This window comes from Fusarium keratoplasticum, chromosome 3 (genome assembly GCF_025433545.1).
Source record: "Fusarium keratoplasticum isolate Fu6.1 chromosome 3, whole genome shotgun sequence".
Classification (NCBI taxonomy): domain Eukaryota; kingdom Fungi; phylum Ascomycota; class Sordariomycetes; order Hypocreales; family Nectriaceae; genus Fusarium; species Fusarium keratoplasticum.
Genome location: NC_070531.1, coordinates 4,600,208 through 4,617,189, shown reverse-complemented (window position 1 = coordinate 4,617,189; position 16,982 = coordinate 4,600,208). Strand labels below are relative to the sequence as shown.

At 51.0% G+C, this 16,982-nt stretch overlaps 6 protein-coding genes across 6 annotated transcripts; 3 read left to right on the top strand and 3 right to left on the bottom strand.

The window, feature by feature from the left end:
- Positions 1-1,228: 1,228 nt before the first annotated feature.
- Positions 1,229-2,371, bottom strand: NCS57_00472900 (NAD(P)-binding protein; the record flags this gene model as incomplete). Its single annotated transcript, XM_053054681.1, has 1 exon — positions 1,229-2,371. The coding sequence occupies one exon, from the start codon at positions 2,369-2,371 to the stop codon at positions 1,229-1,231; it is 1,143 nt and encodes a 380-aa protein (XP_052916841.1).
- A 729-nt stretch (positions 2,372-3,100) lies between these two features.
- Positions 3,101-4,072, bottom strand: NCS57_00472800 (uncharacterized protein; the record flags this gene model as incomplete). Its single annotated transcript, XM_053054680.1, has 1 exon — positions 3,101-4,072. The coding sequence occupies one exon, from the start codon at positions 4,070-4,072 to the stop codon at positions 3,101-3,103; it is 972 nt and encodes a 323-aa protein (XP_052916840.1).
- A 2,036-nt stretch (positions 4,073-6,108) lies between these two features.
- NCS57_00472700 (uncharacterized protein) lies at positions 6,109-11,056 on the top strand (the record flags this gene model as incomplete). The annotated part of the gene is made up of 11 exons (XM_053054679.1): positions 6,109-6,748; positions 6,797-7,248; positions 7,296-7,392; positions 7,441-7,928; positions 7,978-8,573; positions 8,625-8,973; positions 9,020-9,590; positions 9,640-10,022; positions 10,073-10,259; positions 10,310-10,580; positions 10,639-11,056. 11 exons carry the CDS (start codon positions 6,109-6,111, stop codon positions 11,054-11,056), a joined length of 4,452 nt encoding a protein of 1,483 aa, XP_052916839.1.
- A 313-nt stretch (positions 11,057-11,369) lies between these two features.
- NCS57_00472600 (NmrA domain-containing protein) lies at positions 11,370-12,365 on the bottom strand (the record flags this gene model as incomplete). Its single annotated transcript, XM_053054678.1, has 1 exon — positions 11,370-12,365. One exon carries the CDS (start codon positions 12,363-12,365, stop codon positions 11,370-11,372), a length of 996 nt encoding a protein of 331 aa, XP_052916838.1.
- A 443-nt stretch (positions 12,366-12,808) lies between these two features.
- NCS57_00472500 (BZIP domain-containing protein) lies at positions 12,809-14,069 on the top strand (the record flags this gene model as incomplete). Its single annotated transcript, XM_053054677.1, has 2 exons — positions 12,809-12,956; positions 13,012-14,069. The coding sequence occupies 2 exons, from the start codon at positions 12,809-12,811 to the stop codon at positions 14,067-14,069; spliced, it is 1,206 nt and encodes a 401-aa protein (XP_052916837.1).
- Positions 14,070-14,461: 392 nt separating this feature from the next.
- NCS57_00472400 (HET domain-containing protein) lies at positions 14,462-16,613 on the top strand (the record flags this gene model as incomplete). Its single annotated transcript, XM_053054676.1, has 2 exons — positions 14,462-14,792; positions 14,848-16,613. The coding sequence occupies 2 exons, from the start codon at positions 14,462-14,464 to the stop codon at positions 16,611-16,613; spliced, it is 2,097 nt and encodes a 698-aa protein (XP_052916836.1).
- Positions 16,614-16,982: the final 369 nt, after the last annotated feature.

Here is a 16,982-nt window from a genome sequence, read left to right as displayed (position 1 = left end):
ATCAGGAAGACAGGAAACGACATCAAGGATGTCAAAGCCGTCATCATTGGTCATTTGCACCTGGATCATGCTGGAGGTCTTGAGCACTTCAGGGGAACTGATGTCCCGATCTACGCCCATGAGCTGGAGCTGAAGCATGCCTTTTACAGTGTTGCGACCAAGACAGACCTCGGTGAGTCCTAAACCCGACCTACCTATACAGAATTTTTTCGTTCCGAGGGCTAAATTCCGGCCATCCTCCAGGTCTCTACTTACCCTCGTACCTCCAATTCGACTTGAATTGGAAGCCGTTCCATGGAAGCAGCCTTGGCTTTGCACAGGGTATATTCATCCACCACTGTCCAGGGCATACCCCAGGACTCTGCATTATCCAGATCAACTTGAAGAAGAGCGGGACATGGATCTTCACATCTGATCAGTACATTGTTCAGGAGAATTATGACTCGCTGGGGACTCAGGGCTGGTTGACACGAGACCATCATGCGTGGTCTCAGTCAAACCAGATGGTGCACTTTCTCCAGAAGATCACAAAGGCCAAGGTGATTTTCGGGCATGATCGCGAAGTTTTTCAACAGTACCAATCTGCTCCACACTGTTACACTTAGGTAGAATTGGCCAGCGTGCCAGGTTAGTGGTTGTGTCAATCTTTACCTCCTTGGTAGGAACAAGACTCTTTGTTTGCTGGGCTTACATCTCATGATGGAGTGTGTAGAGGGAGATATACTGCTTTCCCCAGTCTATTCTATGACTTCATCTACTTTCAATGCTATTTTTTAACTTGGCTCGTGACATCAGAGTATTGCAAGATATTCCAAAAGCTACACAAAATGATGCTAGCATGAAAGAGACCTACTCGTTTTCTGTGTGGCATTGAAAGTTGGAAGTCCGACAGCTTCGATTAAGGGCATGGGAAGGAAACAGACCCCATACAGTCAGATTTGGACAGCTATTGGAAGGTACGTCAGCATTCTACTTAGGGTTAATTAAATGCAAGATACTATAGGAGGTTCTCTTGCTGGAGGCCTCAACCTTGGGCGATTCATATATTTCCACCTTGGCTCCATTGTCTCACTCACAAAGATGGCTATATCCGAGAAGACACGGTGCCAACCAACCAACCAAAGTCTGAACAAGAGCAATAGTATGTCATGCACCCAGCGGGAGACATGTGCTTTGCATCGAGGCCTGATCAATCAGTATTCCATTGTTCGCTACCTATCTATCCTTGTCAAGTCAACTTGGGTAGCTGACCAAGCTCAGCAAACCTCTCGAAGGCGTCAACAAAAGACTGATAGGAATCAATGTGACCATTCCACCCAAAAGCCCTGGCCTTGTTGATGCTAAGTGTCGCATTCCAACCTCGCTGAAACACCCAGTCCTGGAACCCCCACGTCCCGGCCTTCCAGGTAGGTTTCGCCGCCGGGCATCCAGCCTTGTCGCAGATGCGCTCCCAGACTTCCTGCTTGTCCTTTGACCATTCTTCAAAGCTGGTGTCGAGTTGACTTTGGCCGTACTCGGGCCGCGGCTTTGAGAATGCTTGATCGCTGCTGGCCCTGGCTCCGAAGTAGGCGGCCAGGCGGGGCCACATGTGCTTCCACGAGAAGTAGTCGCCGTTGGTGACGTTGAAGGCCTGGTTCCCCGCGTGGGGATGCGTCGACGCCCAGATGGTGAGATCGGCAATCAGGCGGAAGTCCGAGATGTCGTCGTATCCCTCATAGTATATTTGGTTGGTGGGCATCTTTGCCTCGACGCCGAGCTCCCTGCAAACCATCATGTACAGGGCTATGGTAAGGGCTTCATTCATGCCGTTGGGCTTGACGGTGTAACCGATGATGGCCTCCGGCCTGATAACGTTCCAAAGCCACTTCTGGCCCTTTTGCCTCTGGATGAGGTGATCCTCCTGATGGAAGTAGAAGTTTCCGATAGAAGTCTCCCGCCGGGGCTCCTCCTCCCGGGCAGGAGAAGGAACAGGACCGAGATGGACGTTGTAGTGCTTCCCCCCGGTCTGCAGAACGCAGCTCTCGAGGTTAGGGGCCACCTCGAGGAGGGAATCAAGAAAGTTTTCAAACAGGGCTTTATTGGCCTTGTTAAGGTTTTGGAAGTCGTCCTCGTGAACGTAGGAGGAGAAATATGCGTGGGTGACTTTTGCGCAGACTGGCCTCATCTCTGGGATCAAGGAATTGGCATCCTTGGTGAAATCCAGAGGAATAAAGGTGATGCGATCATCCTTGACGGTGCATTGGAGAGGTGACAGGGATGTCGCAATGATCTCGGACCATTCGTCGGGGCCGGTCTTTTCTGCCAAATGCCGGATGAGGGCGGACCCAGTGATGCCGTTGGCACCGGTGATGAATGCAACTTTGGGTGGCATGTTTAAAGCAAATATGTACAGGGGTTAATGGTATTGAGTCCCAAGTAACTGTGAAAATCCGGGGTATTGTGCTGATGCTGACGAGCCATAGAGGAGTTCAAATGATGTCTCTTTTTATGCTCTAGCGGACGGCAAAGACAAGTCGATGTTTGAAACCACCTCATCCGATCTGAACTTTATTACTCCGCTTCCACGAGCCGTTAGCCGCCACCTCCCATCGGCCCATGACTTGCCGACATGGGCCGCGGGGATTAGCCTGCCACTTGGCGTTTTCCATGGTCTAGTTAGCATTGTTGTCGGATGCGAGGGGATGGCCCCTAACTGAACGGGCCACTGGGGTTGGGTGATGTGTACGCTTAAGCTATCCCATAAGCCAGCAGAAACCCCCGCTCCGTGCCGCCCCACTGTTGTTGATAACAAAGAGAGTTCCGTCAGTATGAGCATATCTGTTATATCCTGTCGCTTTCAGGGCAAAGCTAGGTGCAGCCTGAAGTATCCCTCACAGAAACGGATATGATTAACTTGAACCCCCGAAGGTTTCTGTCGGCTGATGGTATAATTTAATCTAACATTTAGATATCACGAAAGTGATTCATATCTATTCATATCTAAACCGCTTTGAGCATTTCCCTTTCCAGGGATGACTCTAACCAAATTACAGCCTGAGTCCCACCAGGCTATACCATCGCTTTTCTATCCTTATAGTCCCTGATAAACAATGCAAAGCCCTCAGAGCTTTGGCTCAACTCCCTTCTGGAGCCGTAGAATAGACTGCTGGCTCTCAGACGCCACCAAGTTTCCATGCTCATCCCAAAGTTTTCCCTCAGCAAAGGTCCTCCCATTTCCAGCTCTATAAGTCCTCCGCTCCTTAAGATGCCAATCGTTCAACTTGAGGTCGGGGACAAAAATGCGCAGAGCAAAGTCCAGACTAGAACAGACCGTCACGTCGTCGAACCAGAGGTGGTTATGGCTCAGCGGGAGGAATGATAGCCCACCGTCCATGAGGAAGGAGAGTGCGGCCATGTTGTCGGCATGTGTTGCGAGGGGGTCTCTGGCGCGTTGCCATTCTGCCGATGTCTTGTCGGTGACGTGACGATCATCTTGAGTTGTGACCTTGTCCTTGATGGCTCCGCCCATGTTTTGACCGGCTACACCTTCAAGACAGTATTGGGCATCGAAAAAGGTGTCGAAAGCTGAAAATGACTCTAGGAACGCGTCGGCTTGTTCCTTTTCAACAGTTCCGTCGGCGATTAACTTGTTGATGTGTTCAGCCATGTTTTCGCACTTGTCGCTCCCGGGCTTGGGCCAATTGGGGTTTGGTGGTTCCGTATAGGTGAGAGTCGATGGCTCTATCACGTGGAAGTCGGCGATGAGTTCCAGGCAGACGCGAAACTTGCCATCTGGTTGCTGTTGCTTGACCTGAACGCGTCGTGTAGCGAAAGACCTGGTGTCTCTGGTGTGTGTAACGCTGCAATGCAACTTTCTATCGGTTGAAGCGGGGCCGAGAAAATGTCCCAGCACAGAATACAACGCCATGGTTGGAGGTGCAGTTGCGCAGGCGGCGCTCACGGCAACACCTGCAGTGCATCCTCCGTAAGCGATGGGCATGGAGTTGCCCATTCTGATGGGCAGCGTCTTGGAGACATATTCTCCCTTTTCCAGCTGCTCTACAGCAACTTGTTCAGCAAGAGTCGGAGCCATGATGTGATGTGATGTGATGTGATGAGATGGGATGATGGAGAGAAACGTTGTAATGTTGAAGATAAAGTTGAGATCGCAGGTGACATTCCTCGGCTCCTTATCACAGGGAGACCCTGGTTTTGATGACGTCTCGGCCAAGGTGGAGATGCCTCGGTTGTAGTGGATCGTCATTCGCCGTTCCTATTGGACAATTTCCGGAAATGCAAACTCCGACAGAGAATATCTCCACGTGAAAGAGGATGTCCGCCAAAAGTGAAGTGCAGGTGATATGGAGGTGAGATTCACGGTAGTTGAGACTTATTCAATGTGTAATGGTTCGTTGAGAAGCTGCACTATTAAATGGTCACTCTTAAAAAGGACAATATAGATCAGATGGCTGATAGCAGAGACAAATGCAGAATCTGGAGATGGACATCGGTGCGACACATGCAAGAAAAGCTGATAAGGCTGACTGAGATGTTACAACGTCTCTATTTGACTGGCTGGAGACGTATTAAGCTTTGATATGAGGTGGATGTCATGGGTTAGGTAATTGCCACGAACCACTTGTCTACGTTGCATTCACATCTGCCCTTTGACACATCAAGCTCTGATGTTAGTCAAACCACCCCGTGTACCCTTTAATAACTCATCTTGTGTAAATACATCACGCGGGCATATTCAACTGTACCTTGGACAGATCTTTGACCAATCCTTGAGTCCTTCTACTGATGTCTCGAGTCAAAGCATTCCTCACAGGTTAAATCACTCACCTACCCTGTACCTCCAATCATGTTTCACAATCTTTCACCGACTCAGAATCCGACAAAAACCAATCGTCCATTAATTAAGCGGCATAAGACACGCACTTTCGCTAGCAGTGGATGAGTTGGCTTCATAAGGGACCAAGGGCTGTTGTTAAGAGGTTGCAGTTGTGAACCACGCCACGTGTTGTCCCATTTGATCTGCATGGTGGCGTTGAACCCGGCTGCGCGAAGCCAAAGAGACCTTAGTCACGCTGATCAAGAGCTATATAGCACCATGAGCTCTTGAAAACCATGCCCGTGACTCTGGGGGGTGAGGTGATATGATGGTGATGCGGTGGGCAAGAAAGCTCGCAAGCGTCGAGCAACATCAGCAACAGCCACGTTGGGGTTGATGCCGCGCCGCGTGCATATTTCGAAAAAATTGAGGCATAGAGAGCACGAGATCCTTCATCGACTGCAAGGTATATGATAGGCGACCTGATGTCAGGTTCCCGCTGACGGGAGAGTGGCGTGACTGGTCGGTCCCCGGCAATGGCACAACAACAAGCAAAGAATCTTGAATGTCGATGAAACCAGACCATTTGACCATGCTCTACGTCATTCAGTAACACTTCAGATCCCTCATTATGCGAATACGTCACTGAGCTTCGTAGAACTCATTGCGGAGTGATGCCAGGTGACGACGGCAGTGAAGCAGGCAGTCTCGACGGTCAAACCCGACCTCGCCAATCAATGCCAGTGAAATGCATCCCCTTTCTTAAGCGAACCTGTCGCAGCCTGCCTTTGACTTGCCCCAAAATGAACCCCTCAATGAAAACGAGTGCGAAAGAGGCCCCCGTGGACCCCCGGGCTCGGGCCTCCGCGGGCTCCTTGTGGGGACCCGGCCCACACACATTTAATCATACCCCCGACTCCGTCGGTTCGGGGCGACTCAGCTTCGAGAGCCAAGAAAGTGACTCGCAAGCTACTGCAAAGGACTTGTCTCTGCGGACTTGCGGCGCGTGCTGATTCACCCGCGGGCCCCGTTCCCTTTATACGATTTCGCTTGTCCGCACAGGAACTCTTCTCGGGTCCGGAGCCCCGGTTCGTTCTTGTCAACCTTATTTTTTTTGCCGGACTTGACCTTGCAGATCTTGAGGGATACAGGTTTGCAGCAGAGGCTTGTTGATGGTTCTTATACTTAAGACCTGTGCTCCCTGATCTGATCTGATTTTGAACTCAACAAGCCTCTGGACATCGTATCATCTAGAACACAGTCTCGACCATTGATCGATCCTTGGCGCCTTCAACATGGCCCCTGAAGACGAAAAGACACCCGGAGGTCTGACCCCGGGTGAAAGAGCCGACCACCACGAGGATGGCACATCGACATCAACCGCCGCCAGCATCAAGGACGACACTGCGGTCAGCAGCTCCCATTCGGATGAAGGTCCTTCGAGGGTTATGAACCACGAGATTGAGGCTCTTGCACGACAACTCACCAGAGCTTCTACCACAGTCGGCGCCGAACTTCATGCTTTCTGTCCTCAGCCCGGCACCCGACTTGATCCCGGTTCGCCCAACTTTGATGCACGAGCATGGGTCAAGGCCTTTGTCAAGCTCGACGAGTCCGAGGCTGGCTCTGCACCTCCTCGCAGTCTCGGTGTCGCCTTTCGAGACCTCAATGTCTTTGGATGGGGTACCGGTGCTGAACATCAGAAGAGTGTTATCGATTATCCATTGGATGTTGTCAAGTCTTTGGTTGATCTCTTGAGTCCTCGAAAGAAGAGACGTGTCGATATTCTTCGCAACTTTGAGGGTGTTGTGGAGGAGGGCGAGTTGCTTCTTGTGCTTGGACCTCCTGGCTCTGGTTGTTCTACTCTTCTCAAGACCATTGCGGGTGAAACAGCTGGTCTTGACGTTGACCCCCAGTCGTACATGAACTTCCGAGGTAAGCATCAATTGGTTCATGTATAGAATCTTTCTAACAATTTGCAAGGTATCGAAGAAAGCCACATGCGAACCTCGTTCCGCGGCGATGTCCTCTACAACGCAGAAGTCGACACCCACCTCGCCCACCTCACAGTCGGCGAGACCCTCTCCTTCGCCGCAAGTGCCCACTCCCGCCGTCACGTCCCCGGCGGCGTGACCCGCGCACAGGCGGATACAATGATGCGCGACGTCATGATGGCCATCTTTGGCATCAGCCACACTGTCGACACACGAGTTGGCGATGACTTTGTTCGAGGTGTTAGTGGTGGTGAGAGGAAGCGTGTTAGCATTGCCGAGGCTGCTCTCACAGGTGCCAAGTTGCAGTGCTGGGATAACACTACGCGCGGATTGGATAGTGGGAACGCTATCAACTTTTGCAAGACTTTGCGGCTGCAGGCTGATCTTGTGGGAGTTGCTGGTGCTGTTGCTATCTACCAGGCACCTCAGTCAGCTTACGATGTAAGTCTACAATCAGGAACTATCAGAGGAGAACTAACATTTGGTAGTTGTTCGATCGTGTTACTGTTCTATACGAGGGACGGCAGATCTTCTTTGGCAAGATCACCGAAGCAAAGCAATACTTTGAAGGCCTCGGCTTCGAGTGTAAGTTGACCTACAAAGTTTTTGCTTTCCAAAAAACTGACAAGATAGGCCCTGATCGACAAACCACTCCCGACTTCCTCACCTCAATGACTAGCCCTCAAGAGCGTCGAGTGAAGCCCGGCTATGAACGCACAGCCCCCCGAACCCCCGATGAATTCGCCGAACGATGGCAAGCCAGTGAACCTCGCAAGCAGCTCCTCCGCGAACTCTCTGAATACGAGGAGAACCATCCTCACGAGGAGCGTCTGGCTGAATATCAAACCTCTCGTCGCGCAGAGCAGTTCAAGGGCCAGCGTGCCAAGTCTCCCTACACCATCTCGTATGCGCACCAGGTCAGACTCACGCTCTGGCGCAGCTGGCGCAGGTTGCTTGCTGATCCTGGATTCACGATTGCTTCGCTCTTGTTCAACTTGATCATGGCGCTGGTTTTGGGAAGTATGTTTTACAACCTCAAGAATGATTCGTCGACATTCTACTACAGAGGAGGAAGCATCTTCTTCTCGCTGCTGTTCAACGCCTTTGCTAGTCAGCTCGAGGTAAGAAACTAGGTGATTAATAGCATGGCTGATACTGACTGAATAACAGGTCCTGACTGTCTATGTAGAGCGTCCCGTGGTTGAAAAGCACAACCGCTACGCCTTCTATCACCAGTCCACCCAAGCCATTGCCAGCTACCTCATCGACCTTCCTTATAAGACGGCCAACATGTTTGTCTTCAATATCACTGTGTACTTTATGGCCCATCTGCGAAGAGAGGCAGGCAACTTCTTCTTCTTCTGCCTTACCTCATACCTCACCACCTTGGTCATGTCAAGCCTCTACCGCACGCTTGCCTGCCTGACTCGCACCTCTCACCAAGCCATGGTTCCATCCGCTATTCTTAGTCTCGGCTTGATGATCTACACCGGCTTCACTATCCCCACTGACTACATGCTTGGGTGGTCTCGCTGGATGAACTACATCAACCCCCTGGCCTATGCGTTCGAGGCCCTTATGGCGAATGAGTTCCACAACAGAGAGTTCCCTTGCGCCCAAATGGTTCCCCGCGGCGGCAGCTACGATGATCTCCCTCCCGAGTCGAGGATTTGCGCTGTTGTGGGCGCTGAGCCTGGATCGAACGTTGTCAGCGGCGACAGGTACATCAACATGTCATTTGACTACAGCAACGCTCACAAGTGGCGGTAAGTTTGAAACCACTCACACTACACTGAACATTACTGATATCGTCATAGAAATGTTGGTATCCTGTGTGGTTTCCTCGTTGCCTTCTTCCTCACCTACATCATCTCGGCCGAATACGCCAAGCCCCCTCAGAGCAAGGGTGAAGTCCTCGTCTTCCGCAAGGGCAAGATGCCTCCTTCCCTTAAGGAGAGCAGCAAGGGTGACTCTGAAGCTCAAAAGACTGAACGACCTGTCGTGGCTGAAAAGATTGCCAACAATGGATCCAGCGGTCTCGCTGCTGGTGCATCCGTGTTTCACTGGGAGGATCTTTGCTATGATATTCAGATCAAGGGTAATGAGCGACGTCTTTTGGATCATGTTGATGGCTGGGTCAAGCCCGGCATGTCCACAGCATTGATGGTATGCGAGTTCTTTGATATTGAGAATGCTGAACTAACAATTTCAGGGTGTTTCTGGTGCCGGAAAAACGACTCTCCTTGATGTCCTCGCTACTCGTGTCACCATGGGTGTCGTCAGCGGAGACACTCGCATCGACGGAAAGCCAACCGACTCTTCATTCCAGCACCGCGTCGGCTACGTTCAGCAACAGGATGTCCACTTGAACACCATGACAGTCCGTGAAGCTCTCGAGTTCAGCGCCCTCCTTCGTCAATCCGCAGAGATCTCCCGTGAAGAGAAGATCAAGTACGTCGAACAGGTCATTGAAATGCTCGACATGCAGGAATTCTCCGACGCTGTTATTGGAACGCCTGGTGAGGGTCTCAACGTCGAGCAAAGGAAGCGTCTTACTATCGGTGTCGAACTGGCTGCTCGTCCTCAACTGCTCGTCTTCCTCGATGAACCTACTTCGGGTCTCGACTCTCAGACTTCATGGGCTATTTGTGATCTGATTGAAAAGTTGACCGCTAGCGGTCAGGCTGTTCTCTGCACTATCCATCAACCTTCGGCTATGCTGTTCCAGCGATTTGACAGGCTGCTTTTGCTCGCCCCTGGAGGAAGGACTGTCTACTTTGGAGGTAAGTCTACTATCAAACCAGTTTACCACACTTCCACTAACAACTTCAGACCTCGGAAACGAATCCAAGACCCTCCTCGAGTACTTTGAACGAAACGGTGCCCCTACCTGCCCTCCTGATGCCAACCCCGCCGAGTACATGCTTCAAATCATCAAGCCTACTCACGATGACGAGGACGTTATCGACTGGCACCAGGTCTGGAGAAACTCCCCCGAGTTCAAGGACGTCAAGAAGGAGCTTGCAAGACTGAACTCTCTGGCATCTACCCAGCCTGAAGGTTCCTCTGCATTCGCTGACGGTGATGCATCTCAGCACCATGAATTTGTGGCTTCCTTCATGACGCAGTTCCGGGAGGTTCTTATCCGTACTTGGAAGCACTTCTGGCGGTCTCCTACCTACATCTGGTCCAAGACTATCCTGATTGTTCTCGCTGTGAGTTGTTTGCAACCAGCCAGCTGCTTCATCACTAACAGTTGAAATAGTCACTGTATCTCGGCTTCAGTTTCAACGCCAACAACAGTATCCAAGGTCTCCAAAACCAACTCTACGCCATCTTCATGTACCTCATCATATTTGGCAACATCAACGAGCAGATCATGCCCATGTTTATTCCCCAGCGCGCCCTCTACGAAGTCCGCGAGAGACCCTCCAAGATTTACCGATGGAACAGTGAGTCATTCTCCATCTTCAACTCAAAAACATCAAGCTGACTCTTGTAGCCTACATCCTGGCCAACATCCTCGTTGAGGTCGCATGGAACAGCCTCATGGCTGTCATCATGTACTTTTGCTGGTACTATCCCGTGGGCTTTGTGCAAAACACCACGTCCGACGATGTCAGCACTCGTGGATTCCTCGTCTTCCTCTTCCTCCTCATGTTCATGCTCTTCACGAGCACCTTCTCTCACTTCGCCATTGTGTGGATTGAGACTGCCGAGGAGGCCGGTGTTCTCGCCTCGCTTATGTGGATGCTTTGCATTTCTTTCTGCGGGTAAGCTTTTCCCTGTCCCCTATTTTTCTTGTATCGACGGTTGCTAACGTTCATACAGCGTCGGTGTCCCTTATCGCGACATCCCCAAGTTCTGGACATTCATGTACCGCACATCTCCTGGCACATACCTTGTCAGCGGCATCATGTCGACCGCTGTATACGGCTCTAACGTTGAATGTGCCGACAACGAGGTTCTTCACATGGCGGCCCCTGCCAACATGACTTGTGAAAGCTTTATGGGTCCCTTCGTCCAGGAGGCAGGAGGATATCTTCTCAACCCCCTGTCTTCAGACACCTGCCAATACTGCAGCCTCGCTTCGACGGAGCAATTTCTGAAGAATTTCGAGATTGACTACAGCGACAGGTGGTGGCAATTTGGCCTCCTGTGGGTCTACATCGCCTTCAACATTGGTGCTACTCTCGGTCTTTACTGGTACTTCCGAGTGCCCAAGGGCGCCGGAGTCAAGCGAAAGTAGGAGAAGCTGAAGAGGGGAGAAAAGAGGGGGAGAGGAGAGGTGGTTTACATTCAATCATGCACTAATGGCCCAGATCAAGATTGATCATATTGCATATTAATTGGCTTATAGACTTTGGGTTCGGTTACAATTTTACATAGACTGTCGTCCATATTTCCTTCGTGTTATAGAGGGTCTGGTTAGATCTCATCTCTTCTTTTTATACTATCAAGACAATAGACTCGCGTTTCTTTAACCTCGTCCTCACCAAGATCCATCTTGATACCTCGACCTTTTGACGATCCTGTGTACGCAGCTCGCCTATGGACAGCCTTTACCAATTTGGGCTATAGTCAAACCCAGTCAGATACTCAATGTCCTTGGAGGCCAGGAACTCCCGATATGTGGGTGTCTTGACCGGGTTCTTCAGCTGCTCTGGAGTAATGACTCCTTCAAGTCCGGCACAGAACTCGTACTCTCCAAGGAAAGCAGGCCCTTCGAGAACCTCGAGAGGCAGACCAGTCAACTCCTGCATCTCCTTCAATGTGACCTGCTGAAAATCTGCCTTCTTGCCAGTGACGGCGCTCCATGCATCCATGGCCTCGCTGATGGTCATGTTGCTGTCATAAGCGAGGAGCTTGGTTCCAGCAGGCTCGTCTTCGATAAGAGCACGGACGAAAGAGCCAGTGGAGTTTAGAGGGTCGATGATGGGGAACCTTGTTGTCTTTGGGCCGGGCAGAACCACAGTGTACTCCCCAGTCTCGGTATTGCGCTTGGGGAAGAGCAAGAGGTTGGAGCTGTAAGCCCCAAGGTAGATGTAGGATGCCTTGTCGGCGAGTTCAGGCACCTCTTTCTCGATGTAGTTGACAGCCTCAGCCTTGCTGTCCCAGTGGTAACAGTGAGGGTACTTGCCGCCAGACGCGACCTTCATGGGACCCAGAGCCGAGTAGATGAATTTCTCAAGGGTAGGAGTCTTGGTGGCGGCAATAGCGGCGTTCTTGACGTGTTGCAATTCCGTCTTAAACCCCATAGCGCTGCTAGTGGACTGGTCGTGTCCTGCGGTGAGGGCAGCTTGGTAGGGTGCCCAGAAATCTGTGTTGACAAAGATGGCATGAACACCCTTGAAGGCGGTGATCAGAGAATCGAGGTTGTCGAGATCCGCCTCAACTACCTCAGCGCCGAGAGCTTTGAGGGCTTGAGCTTTCTCAGAGGTGAGTCGACGGGTAAGACAACGGACATTCCAGCCGGGGAGGTTGAGGAAGGTCTTTGCGACTGAGGAGCCTTGGTTTCCAGTGGCTCCCACAACGGCGATGGTCTTTGAGGTAGACATGATGATCACGTGAAAAGTGTGCGATGTTGTGAGAAGGTGGTTGTAGAGGTGTGTTAGTTGATGTGTTGCTGGAGAATTAGATACCAAGGGTAGAGTCTTGGGGAATATTTATGCTTTATCTCGTATCGGCCTTGAACCTCATTTTTCCATCTTTCTAGGCCATTTACTAATTCCTTCATATTCCATGTCGCGATGCTCAGAATCGACTGGACTTAGTGGTAGTAAGCCATCGCCAGTGACGCAGCGTGATTCCGTGTGTCTTGGCGGCTTACCCATTTATCCACTTCTGATTGGCTAAAAAGTAGTAAGCCAGGTGGCGATACGAGACGGACTTCGGACTTTAGAGATGGTGTGGAGACGATCCTCGTCCCCAATGACCTTGACCTTTATCCCCTTGTGCCATCCCCTAGCGACGTTGAGACTTTGATGACAAGCAGCTCGATATGGAAGGCAAAGACAGCATTGATTGGGCTACAAGTGATAAGCCAGCAGAGTCGGTCGGGCGAACTGCCGGGGCCGAACCGCCATCCAAGCGCCGGGTCTTGACCGAGGCGCGACGAGAGCAGAACCGAGTCGCTCAAAGGGCGTATCGTGAGCTACCCCTGTCAGAAATTCATGGATTCTATCCTAATATCTAATCCCATAGGCAAGCGACAAAAAGAGCATCGTAAACAGCTCAAAGAGGCAGAGTCACGCCGCTATCAAACACGACGACCGCGACCGCTGCTGAAGCGATGTGACATCACTTCCAAGCCCATCAAATGCTCTCATGATACGCCAAGCCGTGTTCAAGAGCCATTAAAAGCCCAGATCCTATCAACACAGGGCACTCCACGCAGCAATACCAGTGCATGTCATGGTCCTGTCTCACTAATCCAACCACCTCAAGCGGCTGCCGATGAGACAGGCAACGGCATCCCCCCATCATCCGATGCGCTGATTGTAGAAGACGTGGAGATAGTTGGGAGCATAAACGCATCCGATGTTCATGACGACAACTTACAGTTGGTTCCGACTCGTCATCGATCAGACAGATCTAGGACCTCGCACTCCTCCATAAACAGCCATCATGTCGAATCAATATTACCAGATGTGTACCTCAACATGCTTCAGTTCGAACCAGTAGCGATATTCAACGCTGCATTTCAAAACGCCCTCTCCATGGGCTTCGACCTGCCATTTATTGCCAACTGTGGCGATCATTGCATCTCACCCTTTTACCAACCCAGCCTCGCTTCAACAACCGACCCAACAGCACTTTTGCAACAGGGGGCCGCCTCTACTGCATCTTTCAAAAACACCAGCATTCCTATCCATCTTCGACCAACACTCGCACAAGTCCTCATTCCACACCACGCCAGTTTAGATCTCATCCCGCTCCCGTTCCTCCGTGAAAGGGCTATCTTGTTGTCAGCTGCCATGCCTGACACCTTCAACAGCTGGGAGCTAAAGTTTGATATTTATGGAAGAGGAGGTTTGACTATTTGGCGACGTAGTCAGTCTGGAACAGAGAGGCGTTCCAATGCCACGTATCAGCCTTGGGATATGAAGAGCTGGGAGGCTGCACCGTGGTTTTTGAAAAAGTGGACTATGATTATCGGGGATGAAGAGAGCGAGTTTTATAAGCAGAGTATTGGGTGGCAGTTGATTAGAGATTTGATACTCTCGCAAGACAAGTTGCAGGTTGGAAATGGAGGCGCTTGAAGGATTCGGTTTTGGTGCCGGATCAGCAGTTATCACCACGACAATAGTGCAAGATAAAGACAAAATATGTCTCATTATACTTGACAACCCAGGTGTTCTAGTTGTAAGTCAGTTATTCTAACAGGTGATGCTTCTGCTGGGGGAAACTGTGGATTGCCTAAAACCGTCCTTAAAAATTGGCCTGGACAAAGTGGTGAGGGACGCTGTTTGAAAGAAGACTGTTATGGATAACAGGAACTGGAGAAGCCGGCGGATCTTTATTCCACAAATCAGACCGAGATTCTGCTGAAAGCGGCAGTGCTTACCCTCTCATACCCCGCAAAGATAGTTGCCAGGCGATGAAACAGAGCTAATGAAAGCTGTTCGGTGCAGCACCACTTGGATCCTAAGCCATGGCGTCGGAACTTTGTTCAGCATGTAGTAACATCACCCTGTCGATGCTAATAGATGGCTTCCAGCATCCTCTAGACTACAACCAGGTCCTTCAGTCCAAGGAACACTGCCGACTTTGCGAAATCGTCAGCAACGCCTACAAGTCCCAGACCTGTGTCAAATATGACAACTTGACGGCTTTGAGGGGTGATAAAACAAAGGCTTGCAAGGTAGATCATCGTGGGCCACTCATGTGGAGGTTGCAACAATCAGAACCTGGGGCACGCTGGGGAATGTTCAAACTCGACTCTCAGCATTACGGAGGGCTGCATCGGATCTCCGTGTCAGAAGGTACGATTGTCTTTTTGTCTGTGGATTCTTCAGGACCAAGGCTAATTATTGGTAGAATCAAGCGTCTTTAAAAACCGAATCATCACGCACAGGGACCTGCAAGATGCCAACTCTCCGCGAAACATGCGTCTGCTTCGTGAATGGCTCCAAGAGTGTCAGCTACATCACGATGAGTGCGGGCGAGGTACATACTCAGGGAATAAATACAACGATGGCTCTTCCTCCACGACTCTCCCGTTCAGGGTTATCGATGTTGGTTTCGCTGGCGATGGTAGAAGCGAGGAGAAGAAGCCACGCGTCTATACGACACACGGCAAGGAAACTGGACGTTACATGACTCTTAGTCACTGCTGGGGAAAGGTCATTCCGCCAAGGATGACCAAGGATACTGTCGATACCTGGCAGGTGGAACTCCCATTGGCGAATTTGCCGAAGACGTTTCGAGATGCGATATGGCTTACAAGGCAATTGGGCGAGCGATTTCTCTGGATCGATTCCATCTGCATCGTCCAGGACGATCCCACTGAGCTCATGACACAGATAGGGCTCATGGGAGTGATATTCGAGGAGTCCTTTTGCACTATAGCTGCGGTGGATGCAAAAGGCTCAGACGGGTCTCAGATGGTCGATTCGGGCTTGTTCGTCAGTGGGCCAGCGGTTGCCAGGACTGCCAAGTTTCAAGTCAAGACTGCTGGGACGAATAATGATGGACTTGCAGAGAGCATCATGGGAACGAGTCAGAGTTCATCACAACAAGAAGTGGATGAACTGTGCGAAGTCATCATGCAGGAAGCATCTGATACCGCCGATCCCTTCCCTCTCAGACTCCAATTCAAGGCATGGCACTCCCGCGGCTGGGTATTTCAGGAACGAGAACTCTCCCGCAGATGCATCTTCTTCACCGAGTACGACCTAGGCTGGCGGTGCAACCGATACTGGGAGACGGAGCAGACAGGGATCCCTGAGTGCCGGCGCCCTCGTGGCGAGTACACCATGGACGGTACGAAATCGTACGGTGGCGTGTCTTACGATGCCGAGTACAATCTGAGGAAGACGTGGCAGAACACAGTACAGCAGTACAGTGTGACCAAGCTGACGTATAACTCAGACAAGCACAATGCGTTGATGGGGTTTGAAGAGCGGCTGGCTACGCGCTTCGGGTACATATTCTATCACGGCATTGTTGATTTTGGACATTGTGAGCACCTCCATTCCCAGCTGCTATGGGTTCCAGCCATCAGCCGCGGGGGGCTCAATGATATCCCATTCCCATCTTGGAGCTGGATGAATCTGAAGGGGGCGGTGAAGTGGCCTCATGATGAGTACCTCGTCTATCCAGAACTCCTGGCAAAAGTCATGTTTGGCGCACCAAAAGCAAATGAAGAAGCCCAAGAACTGCAAATCTCCGGGCCTTTCCAGAGCATCAGAGTTGGGGCTCGGATAGGTGACATTCCTCACTATACGGAACGTGAAAGATGGGCCCCTGACACGCACTTTGGATGGTCAGAGTTGGGCATGCATCCCGACACGAACACGCTTCTGTCATCCAAAGATGATCAGGTTATTGGATGGGTAGCTCTGGATGACGACCTTGAGTCTGAGGACATATTTGCGCTTCCTCTGCTCAGGTACTTGAGACAGGACGATGAGGTGGAGCCGATGTGTGTTGATTTCTTGGCCGTGTCTGGAAACTTCACACGGCCTGAGTTGAATGCCCCGGAGAAGAAAGAACCGTGCCGTCGGGTTGGCCGAGGGCGAGTTCTTAAGAGTGCATTTGAATGGCTAGACGATTGCCAGGACGGCAGTATTGTGTTGAACTGAATCGGATTGACACTGATCAGAAATCAGCCACTTGCCGGGAGATCCTGTCGATATAGCGAATAAGGTTAAGAATAGATGATCTTTCGTTAGTATAGCCTTGTGATGTTAGTGAGAAAACGGGCAAGCCGTGACTAACAGAGGAGCTCTGCTGCAAGGGCCAAGCTATTGCATCCACTTTTGGTCACTGATTTCCTCATAAGAGGCGCGGATGAAACCCGTGATTGTATGACTCAATCGTGCCACGTCGACACGAAAACCAATAATAGGGTGATAACGTAGACCAAAAGAAGAAACTGATTGTACAGCAGAGAGGAGTTGTGCACCAGCTTGACGGAAACTGCGACGAAGTTGGGACTAGCGCGTAGAACA